At 55.0% G+C, this 13,592-nt stretch overlaps 1 protein-coding gene across 10 annotated transcripts in view; it reads left to right on the forward strand.

The window, feature by feature from the left end:
• GPR107 (G protein-coupled receptor 107) overlaps window positions 1-13,592 on the forward strand; it is a 64,877-nt gene that overhangs the window by 46,253 nt on the left and 5,032 nt on the right. For all 10 annotated transcript variants that reach the window (XR_014829170.1, XR_014829173.1, XR_014829171.1 and 7 more), the window contains 3 exons: window positions 2,543-2,592; window positions 4,891-4,974; window positions 6,019-6,140. Coding sequence is in view for 6 of the 10 variants with exons in the window: in XM_084998788.1 (XP_084854914.1) it covers window positions 2,543-2,592; window positions 4,891-4,974; window positions 6,019-6,140 (256 nt within the window). In the remaining 4 variants the exon portion in view is untranslated. The remainder of the gene's footprint in view (window positions 1-2,542; window positions 2,593-4,890; window positions 4,975-6,018; window positions 6,141-13,592) is intronic.

A 13,592-nucleotide genomic window follows, 5' to 3' on the forward strand; every position in this document is an offset into this window, starting at 1 on the left:
TTGGCTGTAACTTGAACACCATGTGGGACCCAGGAGCCTGATCCCAGGAGCTGAGCTTTTGCAATAAATGTCTTACTTTTGCCTGGAATTGCTGTCTGTCCTGACTAGGGGCTTCAGAGCAGAGTCAGTACTGGTTGTTCCCAAGATGCGTTTCCCCATCCTGGCTCGTGCCCTGGGATGGCATGGCATCACTGCCTTGCTGGCGTGTCCTCACGGCGCCTGGATGTGGCGGACAGGCTCGTTTTTAGAGCGCTTCCTGGCCTGCCTCACTCCGAGTGTCTGACCCAGATTCCAGGGGCTGTGAGGGGCAGGACCTTAACCCCTCCACTCTCTCTCAGCCAGCTCTCCCTCTGCCCCCTGATTCCCTTCCCTGTGGCTGGGAGGGGACCCATCAGGCTTCACCTGAAGAGTTCTCTCCGATGTCCTCAACGCCATCTCCCCTGCCAGCCACCAGGGCGGGGCCCGCCCTGCTCCCTGCCCGCTCTGTATGGACAGATGCCTCGCCGCTTCTCAGAGGAACCTCCACAAATTCAAGGGTCATGACCTCAGTTGGGCCCTTATTCTTGGTTCTCCCACCCTTTCTCCAGAAGACGTGCTGAAGTGTAGATTTGATCAAGGTCCTGCCCGGCCTCGGCCTGAGGAGGAGGCTGCTGGTGGTCGTCTCCGTCTGACCGGGTTTCTCGCCCCACCCTCGGTCTGGCCGAGGCCCAGGTGTGACGCCGGCCTCTCCGAACCTTGGTCCCTGCCCTTCCCATGCTCTGCTGGGCCTCTGTGTGGATGCCGCCTCCTTAGGGGCCCTGTCCTCCCCCACCCCTTGCCCGGCCACGTCTCTCTGTTGGTCTCATGGCTCTTGTTGAAGCGAAGGCAGAGTTGGTTTGCCAGGGGATATTTCAGCAAGCAAAATTCAGAAGAGACTTTTAACGTGTTTTTATTGTTTAAATGATCTGATCGTTGGTGCTGTTCTTTCTCAATTATTGACAAAGGAGAGGATGGCGCATCCAAATTCAAGAGTGGTTTGCTCGTTTGGAAGGGCCCCGGCTCTCTGAGGCCACCTGGGCTTGTGGGCAGAGTGGAGCAGGACCTGACCATCTCATTGACCGCTGCCAGCAGGAGCAGGGACGTGCACACGAAAAGGAACACGAAAGGAACACTGGTTTAAACAAATGTGCGAGTCATCCAACACGTCTCAGTTTTGAGATCTTGTCCTCCTGTCCCCCAGACCGCCCGGCACTGTGCGCCAAGCATTGTGGGTGGATAGGCAGTGACCCAGGGCCCCTCATGCCCAGGGGGACGGCAGTTGCCCCAGGGCAGAGGCCATGGTCTCTGTTGCATCCTGGAGCCTGGCCTGGGGTCAGAGGAGATGAAAACGGACTGAGAACTAGAGTTTATTGAAAAATAAAAAAATAATTTTTTTAAAAACTAGCAAGACCACCCACCTGAGGGGTTGCTAGATAAGAAAGCCTCTGCTGATCTGCCTCCATGGTTTAGCTTTGCAGGTGGCGTGAGTGCATGGGGTCATCGCAGCTCCAGCCGTGGGTGTTAGAGCCTCTCAATTTTGGAAATTAGATTTTCTCAGATTGTCTGAACCTTCCCTCATTGCCCCACATGGAACCTTGGAGGAGGTTCCTGCAGATACCGTTAGTTGATAATCATCTTGAAGATTAATTTAGGATTCCAGGAGTTTCTTTTTGGAATCCTAGGCTCGACTGCCCCCCACTAATCATGAGCCAGAGGAAGGAGACAGAGGAAAGTCGATCCTTCACCACCCACAGTCCGTTCTTAAAGGGAACCAGTAATTAAGTGCTATTAAGCAAAATTAATTTGCCTCCTGCGGGAAGGTTTATGATGAATGAAAGGATTGCTGATGGGGAGGGAGCCAGGCTGCCCTCTGTGGTCATCAATATTTCATGGCCTTTGGCAGTGGCAGGAAGTTAGCTATCCCGGCTCCCTGACCTTGAGCAGTCTTGAAGGTGAGACAAAGCCAGGGATGTCTGTTTTAAGGGCTTTGTTGCAAGACACCTAGTGAAAATCTGAGTGGAATTTGCAGGACACATTGGTGGGTTAATTGACTTTACACCCTCAGTGAGCTGAGCCTCCCACAGCTGGGGCTCAGGACCCACCCGAAACTGTCTCAGTGTGGGAGCGGCTCTGTCAGCCACAGGGGCTGAGCTGCAGTCTTTAATGACAGCTTTGGGGTGGAGGAGGCCCGATTTGTAGTGTCTGCGCGTTTCTGTGGTGTCACTGTACCCCCAGTATGGCTGGTTAATGCTTCTGACCCCAGAGCCCTCAGCTGCACTGGTTGGCTGATACAGTGCAGCCCCAGGACCCCCCAGCCGACTGCTCCCTCAGCTCCTGGTGATCGGGGAGACCCCGCAGAGCTGCATTTCCAGAAACACGGGTGTGCCCTCAGGCAGAACTCGTCCGTGCTGGACCCGACCCGGCCGGCCGGCGTCTTAGTCAAGAGGGTGCCTGAAAGGGATGGGCTTTAAAAATGAGAAGAGACGTTAACGAGCGTCTCCTTCTGTCCTTTTCTTCTCCCTAGCTGCTATCAACTTAGCAAAGCTGAAGCTTTTCAGACATTACTACGTCTTGGTGAGTACACGGTTCCTGAGTCTGTAAATACGGTTGGCTGAAGTAATAGAGCAGGTGAACTTCCAAAGAATTGGTCAGAGCCCAGGAAGGGTGCTCCCTGGAGCTTCGCGGGCTTCGTTTGGTAAAACCAAGCAGTGGCTCTGGTCTTGCGAAATTAAACATGTGAGGGGTTCCCATCGTGGCTCGGTGGTTAATGAATCCAACTAGTACCCATGAGGATGTGGGTTTGATCCCTGGCCTCACTTAGTGGGTTAAGGATCTGGTGTTGCTGTGAGCTGCGGTGTAGGCTGCAGACTCGGCTTGGATCCAGCATTGCTGTGGCCATGGCATGGGCTGGCAGCTGCAGCTCCGATTCGCCCCCTAGCCTGGGAACCTCCATATGCTGAGGCTGCAGTCCTAAAAAGACAAAAGACCAAAAAAAAAACTAAACATCCGAGTTACTTCTTTTAAAGTTTTAGTTTTAAGCTTGGCTTTAAATACGCAGTAAAGCAGTGTTCCCATAATGGCACAGCAGAAACAAATCCAACTAGGACCCCTGAGGTTACAGGTTCGATCCCTGGCTTCTTTCAGTGGGTTAAGGATCCAGCGCTGCCTTGAGCTGTGGTGTAGGTCACAGACGTGGCTGGGATCCTGAGTTGCTGTGGCTGTGGCTGTGGTGTAGGCCAGCAGCTGTAGCTCCAATTGGATCCCTAGCCTGGGAACTTCCATGTGCTGAGGGTGCGGCCCTAAAGAAAAAAAAAAAAAAAAACTCAGGAAAGCAACACACAGTTGTTTGTTTTGTCTGTTTAGGACTGCACCCGAGACATATGGAAGTTCCCAGGCTAGGGGTCGAATTGAAGCTGTAGCTGCCAGCTTACACCATAGCCATAGTGATGTGAGATCCAAAAACTGCATTTGCACCGTACACCACAGCTCACCGCAATGCTGGATCCTTAATCCACTGAGCAAGGCCATGGATTGAACCCTTGTCCTCATGGATACTAGTCAGATTCGTTTCCTCTGAGCTACGATGGGAACTTCCCGCAGTTGATATTTTTAAAATGCAAGATTATAGAAACGTAGCAAAAGCCTTTTTTGACCCTGACCTTCTGCCCTTTACCCTTTCCTTCCTCTTCCCCTAAGTATTATGGTTAACAGTTCAATAGTTATTTCTTTTTCTTGTTTTGGGGTGCACTCATGGCATGCGGAAGCTCCCCAGCCGGGGATCGAGCCTGTGCTCAGCTCAACGGCAGCCCAAGCCACTGCAGTGACAGCACTTGATCCTTAACCGGTTGTGCCACAGGAGGACTCCACCTAGCTGTTCTTTGACTTGCTTTTTTTTACAAAAATGTGATCACATCTGAAAACAGGACCGCGAGTTCCTGCCGTGGGTGAAAGGATCCTGCATTGCTGCAGCTCGATTCAGTCCCTGGCCGGGAACGTCCATGTGCCGTGGGTGTGGCCATAACATTTTTTAAAATAAGTAAATAAAAATAGGACTGGAATGGACATGCAAAGTCCATGTAAGCTTGGCACCAAAGGCAGGACTTGATCCAGATTATTAGGATCAGACTTTCTTGGAATATATAAAGTACGGATCTTTCAGAATTTGCTTCTTGACTCCTACACGAAAGTGTCTGAGTTGTCGTCTTACGTCTGTGCTTTTGGCATTGACTGTCACTGCATAGCCCTTTCCCTGCAAGCCCGTCTGCCCCGGGCCAGGGTCCCAGCGAGCAGTCCACTCTCTCGAGGTCAGCGTGCTGGCGCCTCGTCACATCGTCCCTACTGGAGTGCTTAGTGTTGCTGGCACTGCCTCTGCGCGTGGATGGCGAGCGGTGACAGCATCTGCTGCAGAGACTGAAGTCACTCTTTCTCCCGCGTGGCTCTGTTTCGGTGTTACTGCTGGAAAACATTTTGTAGAGCCTGGGAATAAAAAAAAATATTGCCCTCGGGGGTATGAAATCAAGGGCTTATGTATGAGGGCAAGGCGAGGAAGGGGTCACTCGGGAGTTGGGAGCCATCACTGCCAAGGGTTTGGGGTCCGTCCCCGCCCCCCTCCACCCCCCACCCCCACCCCGAGACCTGACTGTCATCAGTCAGTGTCTTGGTCACCCAGAGAAAGGGAGAAAATCCTCTCGCGGGTCACTAGCAGGGCAGCTCCCTCTTTCCTGCGTTTATTAATTAGCGCTGTTAACGTCAAGTAATTGTCTTCAGGTAGTGCTTTTCTCTCTTTTGTCGATGCTTTGTGAGAGCAGATTGTCGAACGTGGTACTGTGATCTCTCTGCTGATTTTCTCTCATTTCCTCGCCCTTCCTGTAGATCGTGTGTTACATATACTTCACCAGGATCATTGCCTTTCTCCTCAAACTTGCTGTCCCGTTCCAGTGGAAGTGGCTCTACCAGGTATGCTGCTCCCGGGGGCCCGAGCCAGACAATTCCTGTCTGAGGACGAGGTCCTGGAGATTGTTGAGGTTGTTACAAATTTATCCGGCAGTGGCCACTAAGACCTTTTGTCTCTTCTGGTCTACAGTTCAGATTATCTGTTTGTCCAGAAAAGCTGCTGGATTACATGAGAAATCTGGAAGTAATTGCGTTATTGATTTTAGTTTGCAGTGTTAAAAGTCTTTGAAGAGAAAAGCCTCAGGCAGAGTAAGATTTCGCCGGGATAATTAAAAGCTAAAGGAAGTGCAGCCTCACCCTTCGGTTCTAGGGCTCAGCATAGCTTGGAGTCCAGACTGCCCCGCTTCTTTGCCGGGCATTCTTATTTCAGTAATAAAGTCTCTGCAACCTGCTGACTGTAGTTAAACTACCGGGGCAGCCATCCGATGATCTGGGGATTTTTCGCTAGACGTGCTCACTTGCTGCGTTGGACACCGTAGGAAGATGTGAGCCTGTATCTAATGAGCTCTTAAAAGACAGCACTGCAGATCCCGGCACAGCAGGGAATTGCAGACATCATCCCTGGGCCGGATGCCCCTGGCCTAAGGCTTCGGCAGATCTTCTCAGGAAAATGCTCCCCGTCAGTCAGCTCTGGCGTTTGAGTGACTGATCAGCAAGCGGTGGGTTAGGCGGGGTGGCGCTGGGGTCAGGTCAGGTTGTTTGGTTCCACTGCCTGGTAAAGAATAATGTTCTAGGAGTTCCCATCCTGGCGCAGCAGAAACGAATCCGACTAGGAACCATGAGGTTGTGGGTTCGATCCCTGGCCTCGCTCAGTGGGTTAAGGATCCGGCGTTGCCGTGAGCTGAGGTGTAGGTCACAGATGAGGCTCGGATCTGGTGATGCTGTGGCTCTGGTGTAGGCTGGAGGCAACAGCTCCGATTAGACCCCTAGCCTGGGAACCTCCATATGCTGAGGGTGTGGCCCTGAAAAGACAAAAAAAAAAAAAAAAAAAAAGATGATAATGTTCTAATCCCTTTATTTGGTGGGGGGGGTGTTTAAAACTTGCAGCTCCTGGATGAAATGGCCACGCTGGTGTTCTTTGTTCTAACGGGCTATAAGTTCCGTCCTGCTTCAGACAACCCCTACCTGCAGCTGTCTCAGGAAGAAGATGACTTGGAAATGGAGTCTGTGTAAGAAACCTCCTTTCTGCCCTCACCCCTTTACTACCACAAAGCCGCCTGGTGTGAATTGGAGCAGCTGCTCCCTGAATTTCGCTGCTCCAGAGGTGGTACCTCTATTTTTAGAAGGGCATGGACACTCAAGCCCCAGGCTCTTGTGTTCAGTTTGAGGGACAGTATCTGCCAGGCATCACTCAGTCTTTTCAGGGAAAGTCGAACTTGCCATCCCATTAGGCATCATCGGAGCTTGCTTCCAATAACTCAGTGGCAGGAACTTGGGGGTATACTTGGCTTATTCAGAACTTCTGCGGATCAGAGTTCCCTGGTGGTGCAGTGGCTTAAGGCATTTTTACTGCAGTGGCTCGGGTTGCTGCCGTGGCACCGATTCAGCCCCCGGCGTGGGAGCTTTGTGTGCTGCAGGTACGGCCAAAAAAACCCCAACCTCCTGGGGATGGGCGACCCCACTTCCTGTCGGGTCTGCTCTTGGGAGCTTCTCTCTGAAAATGCAATCGCGAGTCATCTGTAAGTCTGCTCATTATCCTCACATGTCCTTTGCCATCTGATAACTGAGTGGCTCTTCACAGCTGGCACAGTGACAAGACCAGTATCTGAGCAGTAAAGTGAGTCACAGGGTCGGTGACTCTAGGGTCCTGTGTTCTGGGAAAGGGCAGTCATTTTCTGGAGAAGTGACTAGTGATGGAGAATATTTGCTTGTTCACGGATGACCTGTGATGGGCCGGGGCAGTCAGTTTTGTTTGATGATCAGCTTCAAGGCTGAGTTTTTCTCCCTTCCCGTCGGGCTCTTTCAGGTGTGCTGCCTCCAGCCCCGGTGGCCTTTCCTCAGTTCCGAGGCTGAGCCTCCGGCTGTGGCGGGCTCCTCTGGGCCGGCCGGCCGGCAGGTTGGGACCGTGGGATGTGCTCAGCTCCTCTGTGGAAGCAGTAAATGGAGCAGAGCCCACTGGTGGTCCCCAAACAACAGCCCCCTGTACAGAGGAAGAAGCCCCCTTTTATAGAAGCGGAGGTGGGGGGCAGGAGAACTGTCAGATGTCAGTAGCAGAGTCGGAGCAAGTGACTGTTGGCTGAAGAGGCACAAATACCAGTTCTTCTGGAGTTGAGTGGACATTTGTTTTTTACGGTGCCTTGTTCAGGGCCACATTCTTCAGTGTGCGTTGTTTCCTTTTTATTGTTTCCAGAAAAAAAAAGGTCTTTTAAAATGAATTTGAATATTGAATAGTTTTTAAATTTTTTGTTTGTTTTTTTGTTTTTTGTATTTTAGGGCAGCCCCCCTGGCGTATGGTGGTTCCCTGGCTAGGGGTCCAATTGGAGCTACAGCTGCCGACCTTACACCACAGCCACAGCAACGCTGGATCCTTAACCCACTGAGCGAGGCCAGGGATTGAATCTGCAACCTCATGGTTCCTAGTCAGATTCATTTCTGCTGTGCCATGACAGGAACTCCTAGTTTTTTAAAATTAAGGCTTATTTCGAAAAGCTCTGAGTTTAATCAAAGGTATGCTGGTACCTTCCAGAGTAACATAATATTCGGAGAACCTTGTCCTGATCAGATAGCTTAGAATTTCTGGAGTATTCACATCCAAAGATTTCTTATTAGTGAATGCCTTTCATTTAGATCTAACCAAAAACTGCAACGTCATTCTTTGTACATTTTTGTTGTATAGTTACAATTAACAAGCTTAGTGGCAAACAAAATGCTGAAGCTATTTTTTTTTTCTAAAGAGTCCATTTGGTGAGCAGCAGCATCAGGAAGTAACCTGAGACGTGGTGCGTTTTCCCTCTCCCCTGCCTGGGGGCCCTTTAGCGAACCTTCAGTTTCCATAAACGATTCCATAAACATTTAAGGCAGGCTTGCTCTGGCGTCACATTGGGAAGCTGAATGACTGGGTCCTAGCAGCTTCCGCTGGACTGAATTCTGCTCAGTTGATGTTCCCTCACCCCCAGCAAGGGAGGAGTCCCTATAGGGCCTCACTCGAAGCACAGGGAGGTTCCCCGGCTGGGCATCGAATCGGAGCTACAGCTGCCGGCCTACACCACAGCTCACATAAGTGCGAGATCCTTAACCCCCGGAGCGAGGCCAAGGATCGAACCCGCAACCTCAGGGATACTAGTCAGATTCATTTCCACTGAGCCATGGTGGGAACTCCCACTGGCAACATTTTTAAAAATTCCGTTTCGGTTTTCATTTCTCTCGGACAGTATGAAGGGGTAGCGGTAACTGTTTCCACCAGAGGGCCTGTGTATATGAAAATCAGGAGAGGGACACGGGAAGGAGAAGACGGGCCCCAGGCCAGTGGAGCTGGGAAAGGTGGGCCCACGTCGAGCCAGGGTGACCCTTTGGTTGCCTTGGTGTCCACTCCTGTTACAAGGGGACGAGTGCTCTGTCTGCTCCGCCCTCCGTGGCTGGCTTCGTGTGCGCCCTTCTGCAGTAGTCAGGTCAGCCTCTCTTTGGTGGCAAGGGCCACGTAGGGAGCAGCTGGAGAGACAGTCTGCACAAAGGAAGGTGTGCGTGGGGCGCGGGGGTGGGGTGTCCCTTGAGCACCAGCCCAGCGGAGCCCCCGAAGAGGAAGTAGAGGAGCCCACCGAGGCCGGGTACCTTTAAGTCAGCAAGCACGTCGCTCTGGGGTTTCTCTTTCGCTGGGAACTCGGCCGTTGGGGGTGTTCTGTGAATGAATGAGATGGGACAGAGCAGGGCAGGCCTGAGATGGAGGCCGCAGCTGCCAGCCTGCCAGCTCTACCCACCTGCAGGTGAGGGGCAAGGCCTGCCAGGTTCTGGGGCCACCGCCTCAGGCTGTCCTCTCCCTCTTCCGCGAGGGGGAGCTGTTCCTGGACGGCCCTTCCTAAATCGCCCAGAAACAGCCCAAGCCAGGCGCCAGCAGAGCTCTGGCCCGTGCTTCCCCGGGGGTCGGGAGCTCTTTGTCAGCCACGCGGAGGGTGTTTCCTGAAGGAGGGGGCGAGGTCTGACCCCCACGCGGGACACGAAGCATCTCTGCATCGTTCTGGGATTATTTGTAGCATCTTGCGAACTGCGAGTGGGAAGAGATGCTTGCGGTGGGTTCCAGGGCCCAGGAGGTGTCTCTCCAGGGTTCCTGTTCCAGAACGCCAGCCTTGGGGTTGCCGTTAGCCTCTTAGGACCTCCTGCCTTCCTTCCAGTGCGTTGGCCAGTAATGTAGAGACGGGGGATTAGAGACCAACAGACTCGTCTCTCACCCACGCGTCTCCACATTCCAAGGCCAGAGACAGTTTTCGTTTAGGCTGAGTTTGGTTCCGGAAGCAGATCCGTCTGTGGGCCGGCTGGCCCGGCCCCAGCCGCGGGCAGTCTTGTGTGGCAGAAGGAGCCGGCCCTGAGGCCCTCTGCTCGTCTAGCCCACGTTCGTAGGCCCTGCTGGTCACACACGGGCTCTGCAAGGAAAAGAAGGGTCACCACTTCGCCGTGGAAGGAAAGCGGGGGGCAGCCGGGTCCTGCTCTCTCTCTCCTCTGGGGCCACCTCCCCCCACCCCGCTCAGCTCTGGTCTGCTTGCCTCTCCATGTCACGCTCTCCTGGCCCCACGGGGAGCTCCTCTGTTGGCTTAGCCCTTCGCACGGTTGCCCCTTGCCTCTGATCGCCCCAGAGCCGCTGACCCTTGGGGCCAGTGCCCCCTTGAAGTCAGGAATGGCCCCTCGGCCATTTCCCTGAGCAGGGCAGCTTCTGCTGGAAACCTGGTGGCCAGAGGGGCTGGCCTGCCCCCTTGTGGGGTCTGCTCATGCCCGATGTGAGCTCCATCAGTGCTGTGGATACAGGTGTGGGCACCAACCAATGCCCAAGCCCCCAGGCTCCTGTGGGAACAGTGTGACAGCGTAGACAGTGCTGCGACAGAGGTGCTCGTCTGGAGCCACAGGAGGGCATCTCCGCTCAGGGTGAGCAGGTGGGGTTAGGAGGGCAGGCCTCGCCCTCTCTCCCCGTCTGGGAAGAAGTGAGTGCTGGTGGCTGCGCGGCCCTGCATCCTCGGGATTCGAGTGTAGACGGAAAATCACTGTTGCCTGTTGCTTGACCTGAACTTTGCGCAGAGCCGGCCGGGCTGCGTGGAGGGACTCTCAGCAGGTTGTCTGTGGTGCACAGTGGTGGTCAGAGGGCGGCTCTTCAGCTGTTTGTCCCCCGTCCGAGTTTGTACCGAGACTAGGACACGCAGGGCGATGTGCCTGCAGCTGTCAAGTGGACGAAGCCCCACCTCCTGCCGGGACGAGGCTGTCTTTCCGTGTCCTCTGACCCCCTCGGTCTCCTCTCTCACCGCTGGGCTGAGGGTCACCCGCCGCCAGGCGTACCTGCGGCCCTTGGCCAGGTGGCCGCCTGGTATCCCTCTGACTTGCCAGAGCTTCTGCTGGGGAGCCAGGGCGCAGCGGCCTACCCGGCATCGCCGCTGTTGGGTGTCTTGATCGGCCTCTGGCACCTCCGCAGCTCTGCTCCAGGCCTCACCCTGACCCCTGCTCTTGCCAGCTCTGCCTGTGCCTCCCCTCTGTGCCGGCGCGCCCCTCACTCCCCGGCCCGGGACACCCACTCTGCCTCTTCTCACTTGGGTGCTCACTCGCTCCCAAGGCTCCCTCCACCCTCCGCTCACTGACCACTCCCCAATTTCAGCTCCAGCCCCGGCCTGTCCTGAGCTTCAGGTCCTCTGTCCACCTGCCTGCCGGCATCCTGGGCTCGCTTCTCCCCTCATGCCCTGTGGGCCTTGACGGCGCCCCCTCCACCCCATCCCCGTCAGAAGTGCCTCCCTCTTCCTCGGCTCATGGGGGGCAAGTGACCACTTCTTGGAGGCCTAATGTCATGGCTTGATGTGGGGTCTCAGTTCTCAGACCAGGGATCGAACCTGGGCTGCAGCAGTGAAGGCACCGAGTCCTAACTGCTCGGCCTCCAGGAAACTCCCAATCTCTGCTTTTTTTCTCTTAACCCCCCAGGGTTCCTGCGGGAGCCAGGCCTGAGAGCCCAGCATAGGCATCCCATCAGCACCCTGGTGGCACGGCAGCAGGAGGCTCTCCGCTCTCCTGCCTCCTGCCCTCGCCAGCCGCTGCTTAGCACTCCCTGACCACACCAGGGAGCTTTCTGTGTTTCTGCCGTGCCTTTTCCTGTTAAGAGTTCTTGTTTTTTTTTCATTTTTGGCCGCACCAACGGCCTATGGAATTTCCCAGGTCAGGAATTGAGCCGCAGCTGCAGCAAAGCCAGGTCCTTAACCCATGTACCGCAGCAGGAGCTCCTAGATTTCTTTTGAGAAAAGCTCTCCTGCCCTCTCCCACCCCTCCAATCTTGCCGCTGCTCCTCGTCTTTCAAAACAGGCTTCACAGCACCCCCAGGCCCTCCAGCCCGTGGGCCTTCTCACCCCGAGGCATCAGCACACCTGCACCCGGCACTCCTGTCTGTGCAAAGTGGCTTCGCGTGTTGCTCTGGAAGACTGTCCCTTCTGGGCAGAGCACCAGTTCCCGCTCTTCCCGGCTATCTGCCCCGCCCCGGGCCTGTCCTGACAGCGTGAGCGTTGTCTTCGCAGTCGCCCACCGCCTGGCACGGAGCACTTTCTCAGGGACAGAAACGGAGCAGAGGCTGTTCCCGAGCCCGGTGCTCCGGCCGCCTCAGGCCGTGGTGCCTGTGCGCCGCCCTCAGCAGCAGCACGTGTTGGACTCTGTCCAGTTCAACATGGTGCCGTAGCACAGAACCTCTGGCTGTTACCAGGAGTGTTTTTGGAAAATTCTAGGTTGTCTTTCTTTACCAAAAGGAAAGAAAACAGCTTTGGAGGAGTCTAGAGGGTGCTCTCCTGGAGCTGGAAAGGCTTATGGTTCTCTTGGTCCTACAGCCACACCACGTCCCATGACCCCTTCTAGAGAAGGTCAGCCCCTTCAGAAGCGGCCCCGGGAGCTCGTTTCTGCCTGGGGCGCGTGGAGCTCTTCCCAGCAAGGTCAGTCAGGCCTGAGAGGCGCCCCAAGGGACAGGAAGCCACGCCGCCGGGTCCTCTCAGCTGCCGTGTCCCCTTCGTTTGGGGGCTGCATTTCTGCTCACTAACAGCCTCTGCCGGAGTCCCTCGGTTCCCACAGGGGCCATGTCCCAGCAGCACACCTTGTCCTGACTTCACCACAAGCACAGATAACCCATAAATCCAGAGGACTCTTGTTTGAGAAGAGCCCCAGCTCTGGGGAGGACTGGATGGCTTTGAGGCTTGGTCACAGCAGCAGCAGGGTGACAGGAAGGACAGGAGGGAACATTTTCTTTCCTTACCAACCTCCTGTTGGGTCCAGCTGGGCAAATTCTAGATGTGTCACGAATAGGGGCCCTGGGTAGGTTACAGGGTTTGGAAGCTGGTGGGGGGATAGGTAGGGTCCTTGGAGCGGGCCTGTGGGTTGATGGATTGAATTCGCTTTACTGACCAGGGAGTTCCCTTTGGTCCACAATGGGAGGACGTGGGCGCCTCTTTGTTCCTGGAGGACTGAGGGAGCTGCTGGGCCAAGGTCTTTGTTTTTAACAGACTACTTTTAGAGCAGTGTTAGGCGCTCACCATCGGACAGAATTGAGCCGAGGACGCAAAGGTTTCCCCTGTCCCCTTGCCCATAGGCCTAGGTTCCTGCACGGTCAGCGTCCTGTCCGCAGTGCTGTGTTTCTTACCGTTGATGGACCTGTGCTGACTCATGCTTCTCACCCGGAGTCCGAAGTTTACGCTGGGGCTCACTCTGGGCGTCGTACGCCCTCTGGGTTTGGACAGATGTGTGTCTGCTGTCAGTAGAATCAGAGCTGCCTCACTGCCCTGAAAATCCCCAGTGCTCTGCCTGCCGGGCTCTCTGCTTGGCGTTTCCTGCTGCAGAGCCTCTCGGTTGCCTCCTGGATACAGAGCTCCTTAGAATCTGTCTGGCTCACATCTTGTGAGGCAAGAGGCTCTCCTGCTAAGCACCCCTTTCCCAGGAGACATCATGTTGGGATTCTCTCTCTGGAAGGGGCCGCCACGCTCAGCTGCTCATGCTCTTGGGGGCCAGTGTTCTTCCTTTTTTTTTTTTTTTTGGCTTCTGAGGGCCGCACCCACGGCATATGAAAGTTCCCAGGTTAGGGCTCGAATCAGAGGTGCACCTGCCGGCCACAGCAACACCAGATCCGAGCCACGTCTACGACCTACACCACAGCTCACAGCAACGGTGGATCCTTAACCCACTGAGCGAGGCCAGGGATCGAACCTGCGTCCTCATGGATGCTAGTCAGACTCGTTACTGCTGAGCCACGACAGGAACTCCCTGTTCTTCCATTTTTGATCCACGTGTTCCGTGAAGGGCTCAGTGGCACCTCCTTGGCGCCGGGAGTCAGGGCCCTGCCCCGGAGAGCGCACTGTGGAGGCAGAGCTGCAGGTCACTGGCAGCCGTCAGCCTGGCCCCAGCCTGCGGAGACCAGGGAGGGCCTGGGTTTGCAGAAAGTAGTCGCTTCTCCGCCTTTAATGGTCAAAGAA

This window comes from Sus scrofa, chromosome 1 (genome assembly GCF_054392235.1).
Source record: "Sus scrofa isolate SSC_HxYL_T2T_F1_AM1 chromosome 1, Sscrofa_HxYL_maternal_Yorkshire_Landrace_v2.0, whole genome shotgun sequence".
Taxonomy (NCBI): domain Eukaryota; kingdom Metazoa; phylum Chordata; class Mammalia; order Artiodactyla; family Suidae; genus Sus; species Sus scrofa.